The sequence below is a fragment of the Lipotes vexillifer genome, unplaced genomic scaffold (assembly GCF_000442215.2).
Source record: "Lipotes vexillifer unplaced genomic scaffold, Lipotes_vexillifer_v1.1 scaffold977, whole genome shotgun sequence".
Taxonomy (NCBI): Eukaryota; Metazoa; Chordata; class Mammalia; order Artiodactyla; family Lipotidae; genus Lipotes; species Lipotes vexillifer.
In genome coordinates, this window is record NW_006783088.1 from 1,366,427 (window position 1) to 1,389,705 (window position 23,279).

Consider the following 23,279-nt stretch of genomic DNA (forward strand, 5'->3'; position numbering starts at 1 on the left):
CGGGCTGTGTTTTGGGGCACACAGTAGGCCTGCAGTTTGTAATGGATTGATGGTAAAATATGGCAGGCCCCTTAAGTCCATCTTGGGGCTCCCAACACCCCAACTGTCTCCCAAATCTAACATATAGTATGCACTTACTAAGTATTAAACCTAGTAAAGGACTGAAGGGTCTACCAGACCCCAAAGCAAGCGAACGGATCCAACAGCGCCCCCTTGCGGTGCTCTGCATCAAGAAGTCACCTGGGAGAAACGTCTGCAGTTCCACCACCGAATGCTGGACAGCACAAAGGATCCCAAGCTGCCAGGGGAGGGTTCCTTGTCGGGGATATAGTCTACGCTGTCTCCCACCCATTTTTAGAGATGGGGCACATGGGCCCAGAGAGGGGAAATGATTTGTCCAGGGGGCTCTGGGAATTCGCTACAGGGGCTTAGGGCGGCGGTCTGACGGCGGAGGCCCCCGAGCGACCTGTCGCGGAGCTGCGCGTGCATAGCGAGCATCCTGTATTTGCTTAGAGCGAGTGTGTGTTTGGGGCGGCGGCTGAGAGGGGACTGATGGAGATGGTGCAGCCCCCGGCTGGGCCTCTAGCAGCGGAGCTGGAACTAGAACCCGGATGGGCGGACCCCGGCCCCGCGCCCCCTCGCGCTCGCTGCCTGGTGCAGGGCGCCCCCTAGCGGGACGCCGGGATCCGGCAACGCCGCGCTCTCCCAGACCCGCCTGGTCTCACGACAAAAGAGCTCAAGTTCCGGGGATCCGAGCCCACCGCCCCGGGGACCGGGCGGGTCCTCCCCTCGGTGGCCTCGCAGTGTCAGCCGAGGCGGCGGGGAGCAGGTCAACCCGGTCCCCGCGGGTGGAACGGAAAGTGGGCGGGGCTCCCGGAGGTGGTGTCCCCGGGGCGGGGTGCGCGGAGTTCGCAGTCCGGTGCGCACTCTAGCTGGAGTCCGTCGGAGCTTCACACTCGGTCCAGAGATGACGGCGAGCAAGCGGGTGGCGAAGGTAACCGCGAGTAGGATGACCCCTTTGTCACGGTTCCGGTGACTTTCTATTCCGTCCTCCCTCCATCCCTCTTCCAGCTCTCCGAGCGCATTTGTTTGTCTGGGTACCAGGGCTGGCTGAATCCCTGCATCCCTGCCCCCTCCCCAGTGGAAGAGTGGGTCTACGAGAGGGGCCAGAGCTGGAGTCTGGGGAGGTGAGGACGTGTCGAGCTGGGGTGTCGCTGGCTCCCTGAGCTGTGCTGGGGCTGGGGATGAGCCACTTCCCCCCAAATTGGTTTCAGTTTCATTTCTCTGCCAGAAACTTGTGATAACCATTACGTGCGTCTCAGGTGCGGGAAGAGTTGGTTCCTTGGCGTCTTTTTTGGAGCCAGGCGTTCTGTTGGGGGTGGTGGCAGGTGCCTTTTGAACAGAGAGAACCAGGACAAGGTCCTTGCCTTGGAATATCCCATGGCCCGCCCCATATTTTGGTACCCACATTAGAGTCCCGAGAAGTATGCGATGCTGAGTGGGAGTTGAAAGCAACGTTCTCAGGGTATTCTCGGGAGGAAAAGATGCCAGGGAGAACCTAGAAGGTGTCCTGGAGTAGGTGGTGTGTATTCATTTGTTGTACAAATGTCGTTGAATGCCTCCTATATGCTGGCTCCTGTTCTAGGAGATAAGGAGGCAGAGATAAACAAACCTACCCCTTCTGAGCTTTCATTCCGATCAGAGACACGATTTGAATGAAGTGAGGTCGGGAAGGATGGGGAGTTGGCGATTTTCCCCAGGAGGTGGGAAAACCCAAGGTGTTTGGAGGACTGAGATGTGGCTGGGACTGGAGACAGATGGGGAAGGTAGAGCAATCCTGGGTCGGACACCCCTCAGGCTTTGAGGCTCTCAGAAGTGCCCCTCCTATGTGCAGGCTTGAGGGAGGTAAAGAGGGAGTGCTACCCTCAGCCTCTGAGAAGAAAATGATCTGAGATTGTGGCACCCAGAGCAGGCTCAGCCCAGAAGGACTGAAATCTGGAGGTTGGCAGCAAAATAGGGCAGAGAGTCTTTCTAGCCAAGTGGGAAAGAGCTAGGAGCCAGTATTTTTTATTTATTTTTATTTATTTTTTTGCGGTATGTGGGCCTCTCACTGTTGTGGCCTCTCCCATTGCGGAGCACAGGCTCCGGACGCGCCCAGCGCTCCGCGGCATGTGGGATCTTCCCGGACTGGGGCACGAACCCGTGTCCCCTGCGTCGGCAGGCGGACTCTCAACCACTGCGCCACCAGGGAAGCCCAGGAGCCAGTATTTATAGCACTGGCACCACTAAATGCCAGGTAGTTTACATTAGTTATTTCATCTCATTCTCACAGCAACCCTGTGAGATAAGTCCTATACCCCCATTTTACAGATGGGGAAGTTGAGGCTCAGAGAGAATAACTTGATTGTCCTGGGTCACCCAGTAGGGAGTGATGGGGCTGGGATTAGAGCCCAGATTGGTGGGGCTCCAACCCATAGGCTCTTTCAGTGGCTTCCCTACTTTCATTTTCTGTTCCTCTGAGTCAGGTGATTTCCTAACAGGCCTCAGGAACAAACTGTGTGTCCTAGCTTGGCTTTCAGCATCCCCAGGCTTTGGGAAAGCCTTGAGAGAACTCATATACAACCAGTAAAGTCCAAGTTCTTCCAGTTATAGTAAACTTGGGGAAAATGTCCATTCCAGAGCTTCTCTGTTCAACCTGGGGCTTCATTCTTGCTGAAGAGTCACAGATGATACTGGAACTAGGACTTGTAGTAGCAGATGCTTCTAGTTTGGGGTAAAAGATAAATGAGGGGTCATAGATTCTGGGCAGAAGGTGCAAGAAGCAGTTTGTTGGCATGAACAGAGTTGGAGTTTGGAAAGATAAGAAACAGGAGATAAGGGTGTGTTTGTATGTTGGGGGGCAGAGAAAGTTTAGATGGTGCGCAGTGTGAAGGGACCTCTCCCCAGCTGTGGACTGGCTTTGGGGACCTTTCTCTCTGCCTTTGTTTATGCCAGGGCTTGCCAACCTTGTCACTATCGACATCTTGGGCTGGATAATTTTCTGTAGAGTGTTTGTCAGCATCCCTGACCTCTACCCACTAGATGTAGTACCACTCCTCCATTTGTGACAGCCAAAAATGGTCACAGACATTGCCAAATGTCCTGGGGGCAAGTAGGTAAAGTAACCCCCCAGTTGAGAACCACTGGTTTATACCATTTGGTGTTCCAGAAAAATATGACCTGCCCTTGAAAGTCTTTTTTTTAAAAATACTTTTATTTATTTACTTTTTATTTTTATTTTGGCTGCACCATGTGACTTACAGGATCTCTGTTCCCAACCAGGGATCGAACCCACGCCCTTGGCAGTGAAAGTGTGGAGTCCTAACCGCAGGACTGCCTGGGAATTCCCTGAATGTCTTTTTATCTGTTGCTGTTTTTTTTAAAAAAAATAATAAATTTATTTATTTATTTAATTTTGGCTGCTTTGGGTCTTCGTTGCTGCACACGGGCTTTCTCTAGTTGTGAAAAGTGGGGGCTACTCTTTGTTGCGGTGCGCGGGCTTCTCATTGTGGTGGCTTCTCTTGTGGCAGAGCACAGGCTGTAGATGCACGGGCTTCAATAGTTGTGGCACGTGGGCTCAGTAGTTGTGGCTCACGGGCTTAGTTGCTCTGCGGCATGTGGGATCTTCCTGGACCAGGGCTCATACCCGTGTCCCCTGCATGGGCAGGCTGATTCTTAACCACTGCACTACCAGGGAAGTCCCGCTGTTGTTTTTTTTTAAAGGTCTATTACAGTGGCGAGAGGCAGCATAGGGGTAGAGGGTAAGAGGTACAAATCATTAGGTATAAAATAAGCCACAAGGATATATTGTACAACATGAGGAATGTAGCCAGTATTTTATAATAGCTATAAATGGAGTATAACCTTTAAAAATTGTGAATCACTATATTGTACACCTGTAACTATAATATTGTACAGCAACTATACTAATTTTTAAAAATTTTTTTAAAAAGAAAAGGAAATAATATTTTTTAAAAAGTCTAGGGCTTCCCTGGGGGCGCAGTGGTTGAGAGTCCGCCTGCCGATGCAGGGGACACGGGTTCGTGCCCCGGTCCGGGAAGATCCCACATGCCGCGGAGCGGCTGGGCCCGTGAGCCATGGCCCCTGAGCCTGTGCGTCCGGAGCCTGTGCTCCGCAACGGGAGAGGCCATAACAGTGAGAGGCCCGCGTAACGCAAAAAAAAATAAAAATAAAAGATAAAAAGTCTATTGTTCCACAAGATGGACCCCAGAATGGAGAGAGGGGTTCTTTGGTCTAATACATTTGAGAAGTGCCGCACGCTTGGGCTCATACCTTGGGGAATCACAACACGCAGTAACGTATTAAAGGCTTCGGGAAGTCCTGCAGTAAAGAAGTCTGTTTAGCCAAGTGTTTCCCAGTGTACTTGACCGTGGAGCCCTTTTCCCATAATAACTATGCATCTTGCATGGGACGCACCGTATACGTTTGCTCTTACCGGGCTCTCTGCCTTGGTACCTCTCTAATTCTCTGCATGGTAGACTCTTATTCATTCCGCATGACCCAGCTCACAGTGTCACCCTGTGTGAAGCTTTCCTGCTCCCCTCTCCTCTCCTTCCCTGTTATGTGTCCACATGTTATTCACATAATCACGTCCGTGTTGCTTCCATTACTCCAATGAAGTTCTCGCGGGCTGGGCCATGTCTTAGTCAAGTGTCAATAGAGGATGCAATTGAGGAGAGGGCTGTTGGGGGAACTCAAGTGATGTCCAGGTGACTGGGTCACCTTTCTGGGAAAGTGAGTCACTGCTTGTCCTCTTGTTTCTCTGCTTGGTGTGTAGAGTTCTCTGCTATGGTCTGCCTGAGTCATTTCCCCTCCCCAGGCCTGGTCTGGAGCAGTTTGACAGGCACAGGGTGATGTCTTTGCTGCCTGTTCTGCCCTGAGCACTGTAAAGGCACGTCGTCATACTGGGTGCTATGGAAGGGAGGGAGGACCCCGTGACTCTCTACGAAGAGGGCAAGAGGACAGACATTAAGTACCTCGGTTTCAGGAGAAAAGGCTCCTGAGAGAGTTTACTCCCAAGTTGTAATATCTGGAAGCAGTGATGTGCGTGTTCCCTCCACCTGGTACTTACGGAGCTGGGGTGAGGCTAAAATTGGGTGATTCACTCAAAGCCCTGAGCACTGTGCCTGACACATACCAAGTGCTCAGTAAATGGGGGCTACGACTGCCAGCTTCTGTCCCCTGGGCGGTCCTGTTTGGGACTTGAACACTGCGCTGGGGGGCAGGGGGGAGGGGGCTGACGTAGGGGAGACTAGGCCAACTGCCCGTGCTCTGTCCCCCTGCAGGAGCTGGACGACCTTCAGAAGGGGCTCCCCAGGTACCTGCGGAACCTATTCAGCGATGATGCCAACGTGCTGGTGTGGCACGCGCTCCTCCTGCCTGTGAGTATCCACAGGGCCGTGGCCTGGGACTGGGGCCGCTTAGGCCAGGAGCCTGGGCAGGGAGGGTTAGGACTGGGCAAGAATCTTCCTGCCTTCGAATCCTGTTGTGTTGTTTTGTTTTTTTTTTTTTTTTTGCGGTACGCGGGCCTCTCACTGTTGTGGCCTCTCCCGTTGCGGAGCACAGGCTCCGGACGCGTAGGCTCAGCAGCCATGGCTCACGGGCCCAGCCGCTCCGCGGCATGTGGGATCCTCCCAGACTGGGGCACAAACCCGTGTCCCCTGCATCGGCAGGCGGACTCTCAACCACTGCGCCACCAGGGAAGCCCCCTGAATCCTGTTTTTCACTGGAGGTTATCATTGGCAGAGGGGGTCTCTCTCTGGATTGATTGCTTCTGAGGTTCAGGCCGACTGATGAAGAGGCTAAAAGCCTTTTGGATTTAGTAAGGGACCCCTTCTGCAAGCCAGTAGCTACCATGCCCACCATGGAAGCTTCAGTAGACAAAGGGCATTAAAAAAAAAAAAAAGAAAAAGAAGAAAAGATCTGTTGGGTCTTTGTCAAAGGATAGGGATAAAGTTCCTGTTTCCCACAGTTGGTAGAATTTGCTGCCTCAGACCTAAAATGTGTTTTGTTCTCTTTTAAAAATCATATTTCAGAAAATCATTGTTACATATGACAACACAGATAACTCATCTCTACTATTCTGCTTTTTCTCTGTTTATTATTAAAGATCATCTCAATAGAATCTCCCTTTGAAAGTAATATTCCAAAGGACCTATCAAAGTGCAAGATGTCTATTGTATCATCTAATTATTAGTGACCACAGATATTTTCTTTGAGAAGTTCATCTATATACCTTTGGATACTAGGAAATAAAAATGGAAACAATTGAGCTTTTCCTTAGCTCTTTGGAATTTAGTGGGAACAATTCATTTGATTATTTAGGATTTGGACTTCTTACTGACAAGGCAATGGCTTGGGTTGTGCCATATTCTTTTCCTTTATTTATTTTTTTGCGGTACGCGGGCCTCTCACTGTTGTGGCCTCTCCCATTGCGGAGCACAGGCTCCGGACGCGCAGGCTCAGCAGCCATGGCTCACGGGCCCAGCCGCTCCGCGGCATGTGGGATCCTCCCGGACCGGGGCACGAACCCACGTGCCCTGCATCGGCAGGCGGACTCTCAACCACTGCGCCACCAGGGAAGCCCTCTTTTCCTTTATTTTTTATATTTTGAAATTTATTTATTTATTTATTTTGGCTGTGCTGGGTCTTAGTTGCGGCACGCGGGATCTTCGTTGTGGTATGCGGGCTTCTTAGTTGCGGCATGCGTGCAGGATCTAGTTCCCCGACCAGGGATCGAACCCAGACCCCCTGCATTGGGAGCCCAGAGTCTTACCCACTGGACCACCAGGGAAGTCCCTGTGCCGTCTTCTCTTTCAACTGACCTGTAGCCCAGAACAATGGAGAAAGGCTTGAGTCAGGGCAACCCTTGACCCTCTGTCATGTCCTGTGGGCTGCTGGGTTGAAACAGTCCACCACACCTGCTCTGGGCTGGAAGAATAACAAAATGCTTTATTTAACTCAGGACTTTGGAAGAAGTAGGGCTTTCTCAGCTGACCCTAAGGTGCAGTGTGAAGCCCTCTGTCTGATCCAATTTCCTCATTTTTACAGATGAGGAAACTGAGCCCCAGAGCTGCTCAAAGCCACACAGCAAGTTCGAGGCAGAGCCAGGATGGGTTCCCAGGACCCAGGGCTCTCAGCTTCATGGCTCCGCCACCTCCTTCCTCTGATAAGACCCGGGCAGCCCAACCTGCAACCCCTGCAGAAGGACACACGGACGCTCTCTCGTCCTTTTCTGAGGCCTCACCCGTGGCTTTGTGTCTCCTTCCCAGGTCCCAGCCTCTTCTTATTATCGAGAACAGGAAAGCTAAGGCATTTTCTTTATCTGCCCAGCATTTACCCCAGCTCTTATCTCAGACACACCCAAGACCCCTACAGCTTCCTTTCTGCCTTCTGCTGAGGAAGAGGAGCTCTCTTAAAACCTTGACTCTACGCTTGCATACCTGTGTCATTCTGACTGTCTTTGTCCTGTCTTCTCTATCACGAAGGTTCTGGAAGGTTTTGGAGCTTTGGAACCAGCCTGAAGGCCCCTGTGCTCTATGCTGGGGTCACCCAAGTCCTGAGGTTCCTCTCCACTAGGGTTGTAGAGCACTGCCCATGTGTGGAGAAGCCAAGGTGGCAGTGCTGAGTTCCCATCCTAGCACTGTCGCTGTGGCCCTGGGCAAGTTACTTATATACATTACACTTGAGTTTCCTCATCTGGAAGTGGAGATGCTAATACTCATGAGTTTTCGTAATACTTTTATCCTAATAGCTGACATGTACACAGTGCTTGCCATGTGCCAGGCCCTACTCTAAGCTCTTAACATAAATTAGCTCATTTAATTCTTACATAAACCCTATGAAGAAGTCTGTTATTTGTTCCTTATGGAAAAGCACAGAGAGGTTAAGTTACTTGCCTGAGGTTACACAGCTAGGAAGTGGCAGAGCCAAGAGTCCCAAAGTCCACATAACCCCTACACTGTGCTGTATGGGCTAATGTGTGTGGAGCCTTTAGCATGGGGTGGCGCAGAGTAGATGCCCAGGAAAGCCTTCTGGTTGCTGGAAGTCTAGAGGGTCTTCTGCTGGCTCCTGGCAACTGGTCACTCCAACTCCGAGTTCTTTTTTTTCTTCTTTTAACATGGCAAAATACACATAACAGTATGTAGCATCCTCATCATTTTTATGTTCTGAGCTCAATGACACGAAGTACACTCACATTATTGTGCAACGATCACCACCATCCATCTCTAGAGCTTTTTCATCTTCCAGAACTGAAACTGTGTCTATTAAACGCTAACTCCCCATCCCTCCTTCCCTCCAGCATCTGGTAACTAATTTTCTATTTTATGTCTATGAATTTGACTATTCTAGGTACATCACATAAGTGGAACCATACAATATTTGTTCTTTTCTTTTTGGATCTAGCTTATTTCACTTAGCACAATGCCTTCAGAGTTTATTTGTGTTGCGGCATGTCGCCATTCATGATTCTTCCTAGGAGTGGAGCAGAGGATGCCTGGGACCCTGGGGTGGGGGCGGGGAGAGAGGGAAACCAGGTCCAGGCCCTAGAAGAAAATGAGCAGCTGTGCCTCGGCACAGAGCTTGATCCCTCTCCTGCACAGGAGAAACCTCCCTACAACCTCAAGGCCTTCAACCTGCGCATCAGCTTCCCTGAGGAGTATCCATTCAAGCCTCCGACAGTGACATTCACAACCAGGATCTACCACCCCAATGTGGACAGCAACGGGCGGGTGTGCCTGCCCATCATCAGCAAGGAGAACTGGAAGCCTTTCACCAAGACCTGCCAAGGTGGGCCTGGGCCCTGCCTAGAGGGAGGGACCTGGACTGGATGGGGGAGGGGGTCATGGGACCGATTTTCAGTTAGAAAAGCCCCGAAGAAAGGAGATAAAAATTGTGAGTTGGGCTTCCCTGGTGGCGCAGTGGTTGAGAGTCCGCCTGCCGATGCAGGGGACACGGGTTAGGCGGGACTGGAGGATGCATTATTTCCCAAACTTATCTGAGTAAGATCCTTTTATTTCAAAGGGCATCTCTCCAGACTAATGTTTCCCAGAACACACTTTGTGAAATTCTAGCCTAGCCCTCTCATTTGGAACATGATTTATGCTACCTTGCATTGTGTTTTTACACTTATAATATATGGAATGTATTTTCTCAAAGCAGATTCTGAGTGCTGCATTGCTCATATGTTCTTACGGTCACCAGTGCCTAGCACAAATTTGGGTCCATGGTATTCACGCAAAGATTTTTTAAAACTGTGTCAAAATATATATAACATAAAAGTGTCCATTTTAACCACTTTTATGTGTACAGTTTAGTGGCATTAAGTACATGTGCATTGGTGTGCAACCATCACCACCATCCATTTCCAGAACCTTTTTAAAACAGCATAGATGTTCATTACTGATAATGAAACAAATATTTAGTAGGTTCAAGGGCTTGCCCTCTCCCACAGAATGAAATCCAATTCCCTAACATCACTTCCAAGGCAGTAAACAACCTGACCTTCCACCAATTAACTGATTTCATTTGCTTCCTCTCTACTCTCTCCCGCTCATCACTTGCCTGCCACCACTCCGTCGACGTTGCTGATTCATGTTCTGCCTCAGGGACATTGCACTTATTATTTCCTCTGCATGGAGCTCTATTGCCCTAGCTCCCTGATCAAATGTCACCTTCTTATTGTAGCCTTTCTTATCCACCTTTAAATAAAACCTGGCAACCACTGCCAATAGAACTCTCCATGCTGCCCCACCTTACTTTTCTTGGAGCACTTTTCTCCACCTGACATATTAGATTGATATGTTTACTGGTTAGTTGCTTCCCTTGCTTAGAATGCAAAACCCAGGAGAGTAAGGACTATTCCTATTTCCTTTATTACTGGATCCCCAGTAACTCGACAACGTTTGGCATACATTAGAAGTTCAATAAATATTTATTGAATTATTGACTGTAAGACAGCATCTTAATCATCAGTGGAGGTCTTCAATGCATTTAAAACATATTTTTAGCAGAAGTGGGGAGAAAAATATAAAATGCAGCTTAACAGAATGCTAAACGATGCATTATTACAAAGGGGTAGTCAACATGGACTGTGGTGAGACTTCAAGAAAGTCACGATTTTCATCCATTTCTCAGAAAAGGTGATGGCTTGGATTGAGAACTTAGCAGAGAGGGAAAGAATTAAGGCTAAAGCACCAATAATAATGTACTTCAATATGGAAATGTGCATTTTTGGCAAGAGAGAGAAAGAAGATAAGCTCAAAACACAGTAACATAGTGTGGAGAAGTGGGAAATAATCATAGGTATTTGCTTTGAATAGCTGGTCAAGTAACAAAGACTTGTTCAAAAACAGTGAGTCACCACTATAAGAAAGGATAAAATAAAATATTACTTAAGAAAAATAATGCAAAACTTCAGATTTGATCATTTAATTTGGCCAGAGGTTATAGTCAGGGGGAATTGTTATAGAGTAGAAAATCCTTTAATAGTAATTATAATTCAAATGAATTTCACAAATATTTATTATCTTCTATACTTGTAGTGACGAAGTAGGCATATTAGGTTGTGAAAAAGATATCAAGAGGTCATAATACTGTAGGGCTGAAAGAAATATTCAAATAATATAAAAAATAGACTATAACAGGTATCATAAAAGGTACTCAGTGCTATGGAGGATGTTCTATAGTATCGAGTTTTTTGTGTCATGTAGTGCAGATGCGGTGTTTGGTGGGGGCAGAGTGGAGGGAAGTTTATTCCAAAAAGACAGATTCCTGAATGGAGTGGTGTTAAAATCTGGAGACAGGTTTCTTTTGTTTGTTTATTTTTTTTTCTTCTGATAGGTAGATACAGGAAGATGAAGATGAAGGCATTCAAGTGTATTTACTGTTTCATTCACTCGGTTATTTGCCAAAAAAAAACCGAAAAAAAAAAAAAAAAAAAATTGTGAGTCTCAGCTGAGCCTGTCGTCAGATAGAAGGGATGCGTCCTGAGATCCTGGGCTGGCTGACCTGCTCCTGCCTCTGTTCTCATACCTGGGCAGGTGGGAGAGAGCAGCGTTGCTGTGGGTCAGGGGAGAGAGAAGCAGCTGGGCTATAGAGGGAAGGGTTTGGGATAAGAAGGCCGCATGCCCTATTTGGGGACCTTGGTGAAGTCTGTTCCTTTCCGGGGCTCAGTGCCCTAAATGACAGCTGAGGGGACTGGCCTAACAATGATAACATACATCACTTAATTAGGCACTTGGGCACTGTGCTAAGAGCTTCACATGCCTTTTTTTTTTTTGGCTGTGTTTTGCAGCTTGCGGGATCTTAGTTCCCCGACCAGGGATTGAACCTGGGCCCCCAGCCCAGTGGAAGCTTGGAAGCTTGGAGTCCTAACCACTGGTCTGCCAGGGAATTCCCACATGCCATTTTTTAAAAGTTCACTTTTTTCTTTTTCTAAAACAAATTTATTTATTTATTTATTTTTGGCTGCGCTGGGTCTTCATTGCTGCACGCGGGCTTTCTCTAGTTGCGGCAAGCGGGGGCTACTCTTCATTGTGGTGCACAGACTTCTCATTGCAGTGGCTTCTCTTGTGGCAGAGCACGGGCTCTAGGCACGCACGCTTCAGTAGTTGTGGCACGTGGGCTCCAGTAGTTGTGGCTCGCGGGCTCTAGAGCGCAGGCTCAGTAGTTGTGGTGCACGGGCTTAGTTGCTCCGCGGCATGTGGGATCTTCCCGGACCAGGGATGGAATCCGTGTCCCCTGCATTGGCAGGTGGATTCTTAATCACTGCGCCACCAGGGAAGCCCCACTTTTTTTCTTTTTAAGATTTATTATTCACTTAATTTATTTTTGGCTGCATCGGCTCTTAGTTGTGGCTCGTGGGATCTTTGTTGCGGCACGCGGGATCTTCCCTTGCGGTGCGCGGGCTCTTCGTTGTGGTGTGTGGCCTCCTCTCTAGTTGTGGCGTGTGGGTTTTCTCTTCTCTAGTTGTGGCGCGTGGGTTCCAGAACGCGTGGGCTGTGTAGTTCGCGGACACAGGCTCTCTAGCTGAGGCGTGCAAGCTCAGTAGTTGTGGCGCGCAGGCTTAGTTGCCCCGTGGCATGTGGGATCTTAGTTCCCTGACCAGGGATCGAACTTGCATCCCCTGCATTGTAAGGCGGATTCTTTGCCACTGGACCACCAGGGAAGTCCCAAAAGTTCACTTTTTTATTTGAAGTCTAGTTGATTTGCAATGTTGTGTTAGTTATACTTATGCACATGTGTTCAGTTATGCTTATGTACATATATTCTTTTTCATATTCTTTTCCACTATAGTTTATTACAAGATATTGAATATAGTTCCCTGTGCTATACAGTAGGACCTAGCTGTTTATCTGTTTTGTATATAGTAATGTGTATATGTTAATCCCAAACTCCTAATTTATCCCTCCTCCCCCCCTTTTCCCCATGGTAACCGTAAGTTTGTTTTCTATGTCCCTAAGTCTGTCTCTGTTTTGTAAATAAGTTCATTTGTATCGTATTTTAGATTCCACATACAAGTGCTATCCTATATTTGTCTTTCTCCATTTGACTTACATTACTTAGTACGATAATCTCCAGATCCATCCATGTTGCTGAAAATGACATTGTTTCATTCTTTTTTATGGCTGAGTAATATTTCATTGTATATATGTACCACATCTTCTTTAAGCATTCATATGTCGATGGACAGTCAGACTGCTTCCATGACTATTGTAAATAGTGCTGCTTTGAACATTGGGGTGCATGTATCTTTTTGAATTAGAGTTTTCTCCAGATATGTGCCCAGGAGTGGGATTGCAGGACCATATGGTAACTCTACTTTTAGTTTTTTAAAGAACCTCCATACTGTCCTCCACAGTGGCTGCACCAATTTACATTCCCCGCCAACAGTGTAGGAGGGTTCCCTTTTCTCCACACCCTCTCCAGTATAAAAATTCACTTTTTTATTCCATATTACGTTTTTGGTATCTATCCATTGATGACAAATTGAAATTATAATGGAGTAAACATAGTTCAGGCATACAAAGATGGAGTTGGGGACCTGGTCTGAGACATGTCCCTGCACCACTGAGAACTTGAACTTTCTAACCCAGGGACACCAGCCATTTTTAACCCACCAACTTCATTTAATCCCCTCAGAAGCCTCCTGAAACAGTGCTCTCATTAGCTCCATTTAATAGTTGAGGACACCGAGGCATATGAGAGGAGAAGCGCTTGCCTGAGCTGGTAGGTGGCAGAGCTGGGATTCGGAGCCTGCTTGGGTGGCTCTGGAACAGCACCGTCCAGCAGAACTTTCTGCGGTGATGGAATCCTTCTGTAGCTGCCCTGTCCAATGCCATGGTCACTAGGCACGTGTAGCTTTCGAGCACTTGAAATGCGGCTGATGTGACTATGAACTGCATTCCTAATTGTAGTGAATTTCCACTAATTTAAATTGAGATAACTACGCATGGCTGGTGGCTACCATAGTGCGCGCTATGGCTCTAGAGCCTATGGACGTAATCAGTGTGTGATCAATCCTGCCACTGGACCAGCTCGGGAGTTCTTAACCCTGGAAACAAGAATCCTGGGGGCGCGGATGGCGAGGACTGGTCCTTGGATGAGCTTCAGGAGGTCGGTGAAGCGCTCTGGACCCAGAACCACACATCTGTGTGTATCCGTATGTGGACGTGCCTGGGGAGATGGGCCACTGCCTTCACCAGGTTTCCAAAGTCACCCGTGAAAGATTTCCAGCCACGGGGCAGCAGTGGTTTCCAGTCTTAAGCCTCAGAATCCTTTTTCCCAAATAAAAGTTTTTTGGAATCCTAATAACACAACAGAGAAAAGCAAAGTGTTTCTTCTCGAAAAGGGAATAGTGTTTCTTCTCGAAAAGAGAAAAGCAAAGTGTTTCTTCTTGAAAAGGGAACAGAAACCCTGTTTATCTCACCAACCCCCACGATGAGTAGCTTCTGTGACATCGTGAAACATAGTTTGAAAAACACTGATGTAACTGGTTATGGCTTTGGGCATCATCAGTGAATGTGGTAAGAGGCATTTCATTTGGTTGTAGCGTCATCCTAAGACATGGAACCTCCTGGGGGGATCTCCCAAGGAGTGAGTGTGACGTTTCGGGGGACCTGGGAGTGGGCAGCCAATCGCTTCCTTCCCAGGATTTTTTTCCTTCCATCCTGATGTCCTGATCTGACCTCTCTCCCCAGTTTTGGAGGCCCTCAACGTGCTGGTGAATAAACCAGAGCTGGGGCAGCCCCTTCGCTTGGAGCTTGCTGACGAGCTGACACAGGACCCGGAGCTGTTCAACAGGAGGGCCGAAGAGTTCACCCTCCAGTTTGGAGTGGACCGACCCTCCTAACTCTGCCTCTGGCCCATCTCTGCACTGGATACTTTCTGTGTGATGGATGGGCACATGTCATGGGCTAGGGGCCAGAGCCCCTTTGTGGTCCATTTCCTTCTCATTTCTTCCAAGTTTTCCTTCTTAGATTGTTAGTCATTTGTGTGTGCGTGCGCGTGTGTGCGTGTATGTATGTGTGTGTGGTGGTGGGGGGCCGCAGTTATGTGTGTGGTACGGGGATCCACTGGCCTCAGGTGTGCTTTCCCCACTTCCTTTCTCTGCCCCAGAGCCAGGGGCATTTAGGTTTGCAGAGTCGCAGGCCAGCTCTCCAGCGCTCTGTGATGTGGGAAGCCTGATCCTTAGAGACTCAGGCTGCCTTGCAGGCCAGCTCGCAGGAAATGAGCCCAGCAGCCAACCAGAATCCGCTGAGGGCCCAGGCATGGGGGGTGCGGGGAGGGCAGAGGGGCAGGGGGGGAGTATGGGAGGGAGGCAGGGCACAGGGAGGAGGGACTCCTACTTACGGTTGAGTGTTTTGTTGACTGAGTGATTGAAAACAGCCAGACCGCTGATAGACATGTATAGATGCAAAACCTTTTCTCTTCCACTGATGAATCATAAAGTGAAGAAACTAATCTCCATCCCAGAAATCTGACTACAATGGGGTTTTTTTTTTCTTTTAATTTTTTTTTGGCCACACAACCAGGGATCGAACCCACACCCCCTGCAGTGGAAGCACAGGGTCTTAACCATTGGACCGCTGGGGAGGTCCCCTGACTACACGGTTTTTAAACCACTTGCTATCCCATTAGGTTGCTGGTTCCTAGGGACCAGGCTTTAGGCGGGGAGGTGTTTCCCCTCCAGCTTCCAGTCCACGGGAGCCACGGAGACCACATGTTTGCTCAGCTATTAACGTCACAGATGGACCGTGGAGTCCAACTGAGTGTTCACTGAGAGGACGGGTGGTTAATCGGGAGAAGAGGAGGCTGGGGATTTAGCTGCAGCCTAGTTAAAGGTGTGACCTTGCTTTCCATCAGCTGAGGGCTCGCTGGGCGTGGAGCCTTGTGTGACCCCAAGCATTGTGGGGAAAGCTGGCCATGAGGGACTAGACCACCCTTGGCCTGAACGGTCATCGACACATCCACAAGGATAACATCCCCATTTTTATAGAGGAGGCAACCAAGGCACAGAGCGCTTCAGTGGGTTGCCAGGTCCACTCTGCTGATCAGGGCAGAGGCCACCCCTCCAGCTGCAGTGCCAAGCTGACTGGGTTTTTTTTTTGTTTTTCATGAACTGTTCTCATCAGCGCACATGCTCCAAATGGCTGATAAATCCAGACAAGATTGTTAGCGGGAAATTATACTCAGCTCCAGGGTTCATCTCTAGTGAGCAGCAGAAAGACACAAACAAGCCAAAACTCTAGCCGGGGTTGGAGGGATTAACGTAGCACAAAGGAGGAGCTTTCTGGGTGCAGTGGTTCTAAGCTCCTAGAAGACCACTGGCTTTTAAGAGACAGAATATGAGGTATCTTGAGTCAGGGGAATCACTCCAGGCCCCACTAGCCTAGTTGGGGTGAGATTTGTAGAGAATCTTCTGCTCTAGTCCCTGCCCTGGAATTCCCTAATCTGGGAGAAGTGTGGAAAAAGGGAAGAGAAGTGGGAAGGTGCCACCCATGGCTGGAAATGTAAGATGTGTTGTTACTTTGGGCCACCACTTAAAGAACACTTATGTGACAGGCCCCAGGCAAGGCTGTTTGTCCTTTTCATGATGTCATTTAACGCTCACAGCACCTGCATGATATTGAGCTCCTATCATCCCCATGCAGACGGTAAACTGAAGCTCAGAGAGGTTCACTCACTGGCCCAGGGACACACAGCTGGTTAGTGGTAGGACCCTGCCCACTCTGCTTTCCCAAATGCCTTTCATTGTTGAGAAAATCATGTCAGATGAGGAACCCTGGCGGCCGGGGTTTATTATCCAAGTGAGAGATGTTCCTGCTGGGTTAGGGAGGGAACACAGATTTTACAAAAGAACTTTTCACGTAGTTAAGATTGGTGCCATCTGCCCTTGTCTGAGCCCCAGCACTGCTGCCACCATGAGCAGAAGTGAGCCTCTGGGCCACGGCTGGTCAGCTGGGCTCCCTGCCCGCCTCTGCCCACAGGGTTGGTCAGCCCCTCATTTCTTCCCTCATTTCTTCTTGGTCTTCACCAGTCCCTTCTGCACGAGGCTGCGGTACAGCTCCTGGATGTAGGTGTAGACGCACTTGGAGTCGGGCACTGCCAGCCGCACCATGTCATCCACTTCCAGCAGCTGGGCACAGTCAGCCAGTTTCCTGAGGGGCAGGTTGGGGAGGGGTGAGGAGGGGTGGAGCAGAGAGCCAACGGTGAAGGATGCGGGGCCTAAGGGGACAGCCCGGCGAGAATGAAACCCACAGAGCTGTGTGTGGCAGAGCTGGGAGGTCATCTAGGGCAACCATCCCATTGTACAGATTAGATAACTGAGGCCCAACAGAGTCAAGACTCAAACTCAGCGTGGTCTGATTCCTAAGCCCCTGTTTACATTGCACTGTGTGCCTTCACGTAGGAGCGGGACCTTCTGGTCTATAGTTCTGCATTAGCCCACCCCTTCCATGTGCTCATATACCTGTCCTCAGGGAGAGTTTAAAAGACAGAACCCCAACACTAGCCAGAGTGTTGGCTTGTAGCTGCAACATCTCCAGCTTCAACCAGTTTCCGTGTATTTATTGAGGGGTACTATGTGCTAGGTACTCTTCCAGGGAATTCAGCACTGAACAAAATAAAAATTCCCCACTCTCATGTCACTGACATTCTCACTGCAGTAGACAGTAATCAAACAGAAATCGATGGTACATCAAATGATGAGAGGTGCTGTGGAGAAAAATAAGGTAGGGAAGGGGGACAGGGTATTTTTCGGTGTTCAAGGGGATTTTAAAAAAATATAATGTTAGTAATGGCTTTATTTTTTAATTTTTCATCTATTTATTTATTTATTTTGTGCCAGCGCCTCACAGCTTGTGGAGTTTTAGTTCCCCGACCAGGGATTGAACCTGGGTCCTTGGCAGTGAAAACGGGGAGTCCTAACCACTGGACCACCAGGGAATTCTCCAAGGAGAATTTTAATAGGGAGCCCAGGAAAGTTCTCTTAAAGAGTGCAAATTGGGGACGTCCCTGGTGGTCCAGTGGTTAAGACTCTGCGCTTCCAGTGCACGGGGCACAGGTTCAATCCCCGGTCGTGGAACTAAGATCCCACATGCTGTGGAGCAACTAAGCCTGTGCACCACAACTACTGAAGCCCACGCACCTAGAGCCCGTGCTCCGCAACAAGAGAAGCCACCGCAGTGAGAGGCCCGTGCACTGCAACAGAGAGTAGCCCCCGCTCGCCACAACTAGACAAAGCCCGCGCACAGCAACGAAGACCCAACACAGCCAAAAATAAATAAATAAAACAAATTTATTAAACAAAATTTAAAAAGAAAGTAAATCGGGTACATATCTGCGGGAAGAGGATTCCAGGCAGAAGAAACAGCATGTGCAAAGGTCCTGAGGCAGGAGTGCTTAATGTGTTTGAGCAACTGCATAGAACTTAGCAGCAAGTCCTCTTTTTCTAACTTCCCAGCTGCTCTTTGGGGCCACGTGCTACTCCTGGCTTTGCTAAAGCTGATCATCTGATCTAACCACTGTTGGGACCTTGCCACCATGTGCCAGGAGTTTTATCAAGTGCTTCCCTCCCCCCCTTTTTTTTTTGGTTGCGCCACACAGCTTACAGGATCTCAGTCCCCCAACCAGGGATTGAACCCAGGCCACGGCAGTGAAAGCCTGGAATCCTAACCACTAGGCCACCAGGGAACTCCCCAGTGCTTTCCCTTGAATGGTCTCATTTACTCCACTCCTCTATGTTCAACCAGCAGAAGAGGAACTGGAGACTCAGAGCATTTTGGTGACTTGCCCAACGTCAAAGTGAGTGACACAGCTGGGGCTCCATCGCAGGCCTGCCTGATGCCTCTGGCATCCCTGCCCTGTAGCCGGGTCTCAGCAGTCCCAGCCTGCCAAACCGCCATGGGTGCTGGCAGTAGGAGAAACCAGGGTCCCAGCGGAAACCCTCTCTTAGAGCTGAGGCAGCTGGGCCGAAACCCAAGCCGGGCTGGCCTGGGAGCGGCAGGCAGGAGCACAGACTGGAGGATTTCGAAGAATGGGACAAGCTCCCTGCAACCAATGCAGTGATCTTGGCTCCTGGGTGTGGGTCGGGGTGCTGTTCCCGTGTAGGAGAGGCAAAAGCTTCATTCCCACTGGGCCTGGGGAACAGGGTCGGGCTCCTCGAGCAGCACAGCCGATCAAGCTGCCTGGGGGCCCCAGCGTTGACCGTTCCATGGGAATCAGAGGCAACTTCTAGAAGGGAGCCAGCTGCGGCAGGGGCACCTGTACTTTGCACGCTTAATCTGTACACCAGGGCCTTAAAGAGGTTAAGTCAGCTGCCGAGGGTCAAAGAGCTAGGAAGGGGGACTTCTTTGGAGGTCTAGTGGTTGGGACTCTGAGCTTCCACTGCAGGGGGCACAGGTTCGATCTCTGGTCATCACTGGTCAGGAAACTAAGATCCTGCATGCCTCATGGCGGAGCCAAAGAAAAAAGAAGAGCTAGGAAGGAGGCACCCCCCCACCTCTTCTCCCTCCAGCCTCCATCCCCACGCATCCCCTGCACATCCTTCCCTTTTCACTGCTGCCTGATGCCTCCTCTCAGCCTGTCACCATCACCTGATTATTCCTTCTGCCTTTCTGTGGCTCTGCAGGCTTGCAGTCGAGGCAAGGCAGCTGCAGGAGGACCACGACCCCGCCCCACAGGCCACGGACACCTGGTCAGGGCCAAGTCACATGCCCTTCTGATGTTCACCAAGAGCTCTCAGCCCCGACTAGGAGTTTCACTTTCCAATCCTGGTTCATCACCATTAAAGGTGCTTCTGGGGCTTCCCTGGTGGCACAGTGGTTGAGAGTCCGCCTGCTGATGCAGGGGACACGGGTTCGTGCCCCGGTCCGGGAAGATCCCACATGCCGTGGAGCGGCTGGGCCCGTGAGCCATGGCCACTGAGCCTGCGCATCCGGAGCCTGTGCTCCGCAACGGGAGAGGCCACAGCAGTGAGAGGCCCGCGTACCGCAAAAAAACAAAAAAAAAAAAAAAAAAAAGGTGCTTCTAAGCCCAGCGCAGGACATGGTGCTCCCAATGCCCTCAACCCCCCACCCCAGGGCACTCCCCCCATCCCTTGGAGGGACCAACTGGAAGGGATCTTCTGGAGCACCAAGTCTGGTGGATTTCAAACGGCATCCTTGGTGCCCTAGGGCCCTATAGACATGCTTCAGGGACCATCTTGGGAAGCAGGGTTGGGTGCTGATCTGGAGTGCTCCAAGAACCCCTCCCAACCTCAAAAGGCCTCCCTAAAATCTGTTTAATATGTTGGGCATTCATTTAATGTTTTGCTTGAGGAATCTGTCAGGGGGGAAAAAACATCTGAAAAGCACAGATCAATACCAGCCATCTCATCTTGCCGATGGGGACACGCAGGCCCGGAAAGGGGCAGATTGCTGCCCAGGCTTCCCTGCAGGCTGGTGGCCAGGCCTGGACTAGACCAAAGGGCTCAGCCTCCAGAACCAAGGTGCTGCTAACATCCCCAGTGACTTATTCCCTGCCCCTGGGCTTTAGAAACGCATTCAGAGGGAAATGCATTCCCGGGCCTCAGAGCTGTCCTCATGGACCACTCCCTATGCATAGTCCTATCTCTACCAGGCGGCTCAGAAGCCCCTCCCAGGTGGGAAAGGACGGGCGCTCCAGGCGTGAGCTCCTTGGGAGCCCCAAGGCCATCAGGTCAGGTCTCTCTGGTGGGTGGAGATGGAGGCTTTTGGCTGAGTCTAGTTTTGGTGCTTCGGTGGTGGGAGTTCCCCCTCCTCCCCCACCACCTGGCAGCCATGTCTTGGTCTCTTAGGTTCTTCCTTGAGCCACACTGATCCTCACACCCCTCCTGCCTGTCTAGTCCACCCCTGTCTCCATCCCTCCACCACCCCGGCACCCAGCTGTGTGAACCCCAGCAATAAATCCCCTCCAGGTCCCACACTGAATAATAATTATCATAACAACTGTGATATCATTCATTATAACATAGGAGCTAAGATATTTTTTTTTGAAGTGTTTGCCATGGGTTAGGCACTGTTTATAGGGACTTTACTTAATTACTTACTTAATTCTCACCATAGCCCTGCCAAAGAGGAAATGTCATGCCCATTTTAAAGGTTAGAATATGGAGGCTCAGAGAGGTGAAGGAGCCTGTCCAAGATCACACAGTTAGCAAAGGGCAGAGTCAGAATCTGGCCCTAAATCTCAGCAACCACCCTGTCTGCCCCTCCTCTATCCCTTACCCTGCCTGCATTTTCTTCACGGCACCCGTTCCCTCACATTATATTTCACACGTGTGTGTGTTTCTGATCTGTCTCTCCCTTTAGAATGTGTCATAGGCACGCAGGGATTTTGTAAGTTTCACTCACTGCTATGTCCTAAAACAGTTCCCAGCAATCAAAAAATATCTGTTGGGGACTTTCCTGGTGGTCCAGTGGTAAAGAGTCCGCCTTCCAATGCAGGGGACGCGGGTTCGATCCCTGGTCAGGGAACTAAGATCCCACAGGCCGTGGGGCAACTAAGCCCACGCGCCACAACTACTGAGCTCGCGCGCCTCAGCTAGAGAGCCCACGTGCCACAAACTACCGAGCCCACGTGCTCTGGAACCCGCGCGCCACAACTACAGAGCCCACACGCCACAACTAGAGAAGAGAAAACCTGCATGCACAACTAGAGAGAAGCCCGCGCGCTGCAACAAAAGATCCCGCATACCTCAGTGAAGATCCCGCGTGCCGCAACTAGGACCCGATGCAGCCAAAAATAAATAAAATAAATAAATAAATCATAAAAAAAATCTGTTGAATTCATGAATGTGTGGTGACAGCCTCTGCCTGACCACTGCACTACCCGACCCCTGTGAATCCGGCACTCGATTCCGTGTAGGTGACCCGAGCTCCCACCCACCTCTGCATCCCCCGGCATGGCTTACTCGGCTGTGGAGAAGGCCAGGGAGAGGTTGTGCCGACGCTTGGCGGGGTCCAGCGCAGCATAGTCAAAGGCATCAGGGAAGAACTTGTGGATGAGGGCGCAGAAGGCCATGCCACTGCTCCAGCTTGAGGAGAAGTTCTGGATGTCCACATGCTGCGGGCAAGCGGGGCCCCGAGGCCTCGGTGAGCCTCAGCCAGAGGACCTGGACTTTGCCCCCTCCGGACCTCCCACCCTCTGGGCTTTGCACCACACAGACCCTCCCAGCACTGATGCCCTGGGGAAGGGTCCCTTGCCCCACCATGCACCTCGTAGCTCCTCGTCATGGCTCGGCACCACTCCAGGAGCATGTTCTTGACGCCGCCGATGGCTGCCCCCGCGGCCTTGGTGTTCCGGAACAGGGCCGTGGGGCCCGAGGCTGCCCTGCGCGCGAGGGACAGAGAAGGTCAGGCCAGAGAGGTGGGAGGGTTCCATCAGGGAGGAGCCCCAGCCCCAGATGTCAGTCCTCCTGCCAAGGCTCGGGCTGTTCCTATTGCCCCTCAGGACTCCCCCAACCGACCGTCCAACCAACCCAGCCCCACCGCTCCTTGCCCACATCTTACCCCCCAAACTTGTCTAAGATGGCTTTGCGGTTCTGGGCACGGGGCCCCCGGGGCCGGGCAGGGGCTGACACCCTGCGCTCTGGTGCCTTCTCTTTCTTCTTCTCCTGTGAGGGAGGGGGCTCCGTGGGACTCTGGGACACATCGCTGGGTGAAGATTCACTGCATGGAAAAGTTCGGAGAAGGGTGAGAGGGGCTGGGACCAGCCACCGAGGAGGGAGGAGGCTGGCTGAGCGTGGCTCCTGCAGTCTCAAAAGGCATACGAAGCTGTGGTCCCCACTCTCGCACACGTTTCCTCTGGGCCCAGCACCGGGAGGGGCTGGGAAGGAATAGCGAGGCTCAGTCTCACTTTGGTGAGCATGTGGTCTGGTGGCATGTGTGGACAGAGCTAGAGCACATCTGAGGTCTGACCTGGGTCTGAATCCTGCCTTTGCCTCTTACTTGCTGTGTGACCTTGGGACTGTCATGTCACTCCTCTGAGCCTCAGTTTCCTCATCTGTAAAATGGGGCAAGAATAGCTACCTGACAGGGTGGTCCTAAGGCCTGCGTGGGAGGGGGAGCGTAGACCACTCTCCACGAACGTTCAACCGGGTACCTCTCCCTAAGAAGGTGACACGGAGGTGAGCTTCAGCTTAAAATAAAGGAAGACTCTTCTAATGACGAAAGTTGTGCCCTGGCAAGCGTAAGGCTCTCATGTTATCCAGCACCAGCCAGGCACCAGGCGCTGGGCTGAGTGCTTTATACACAGATGTCATTTGAGCCTCACAAAAATCGTACGAGGTAGGTACCATGACTGTGCCCACTTCACAGGGGAGGAAAGGGGCAGTGATGTGGTCAAGGTCACACAGCTGGTAAGTGGCAGCGTCATTGTCCAAACTCAGGCTTTCTGCTCGCTCGCTTATGGGTGAGGCTGACACCGCAGAGGCAAGCAAAACCAGGAGGCTTCGGCAGTGAGTGAGAGACGGACCAGGTGTGCTCCACTGCCCCTTTGCTCCCACACTCCGGCTCCTTTTGTCTCCTGGGCTCTGCCCTGGGCTAGGGGGCTGAAAACCATAATTCCTGGCATATCTTGAGACCAGCACTGGGGAGGCCCAGACCCAGGGGATGGCAGCCTTTAAAGGAAGCAAGCGGGGGCTTCCCTGGTGGCGCAGTGGTTGAGAGTCCGCCTGCCGATGCAGGGGACGCGGGGTC

General features: G+C 50.7%; 2 protein-coding genes across 2 annotated transcripts in view; one reads left to right on the forward strand and one right to left on the reverse strand.

Moving 5' to 3' along the window:
* The first annotated feature begins 967 nt into the window (after positions 1-967).
* UBE2L6 (ubiquitin conjugating enzyme E2 L6) lies at positions 968-14,413 on the forward strand. Its single transcript, XM_007455706.1, has 4 exons — positions 968-994; positions 5,346-5,441; positions 8,664-8,850; positions 14,262-14,413. Exons 1-4 carry the CDS (start codon positions 968-970, stop codon positions 14,411-14,413), a joined length of 462 nt encoding a protein of 153 aa, XP_007455768.1.
* A 2,163-nt stretch (positions 14,414-16,576) lies between these two features.
* Positions 16,577-23,279, reverse strand: part of SMTNL1 (smoothelin like 1) — an 8,449-nt gene continuing 1,746 nt past the window's right edge. Inside the window, exons 5-8 of the mRNA XM_007455707.1 lie at positions 22,092-22,250; positions 21,798-21,912; positions 21,494-21,645; positions 16,577-16,721 (exon numbers count right to left, since the gene is read on the reverse strand). Coding sequence (XP_007455769.1) covers positions 16,577-16,721; positions 21,494-21,645; positions 21,798-21,912; positions 22,092-22,250 — 571 coding nt within the window. The remainder of the gene's footprint in view (positions 16,722-21,493; positions 21,646-21,797; positions 21,913-22,091; positions 22,251-23,279) is intronic.

Coding starts and splice junctions, on each gene's coding strand:
- UBE2L6 (XM_007455706.1), top strand. CDS start 968: ATGACGGCGAGCAAGCGGGTGGCGAAG. Junction 995..5,345: donor CGAGCAAGCGGGTGGCGAAG/GTAACCGCGAGT, acceptor GTCCCCCTGCAG/GAGCTGGACGACCTTCAGAA. Junction 8,851..14,261: donor TTTCACCAAGACCTGCCAAG/GTGGGCCTGGGC, acceptor CTCTCTCCCCAG/TTTTGGAGGCCCTCAACGTG.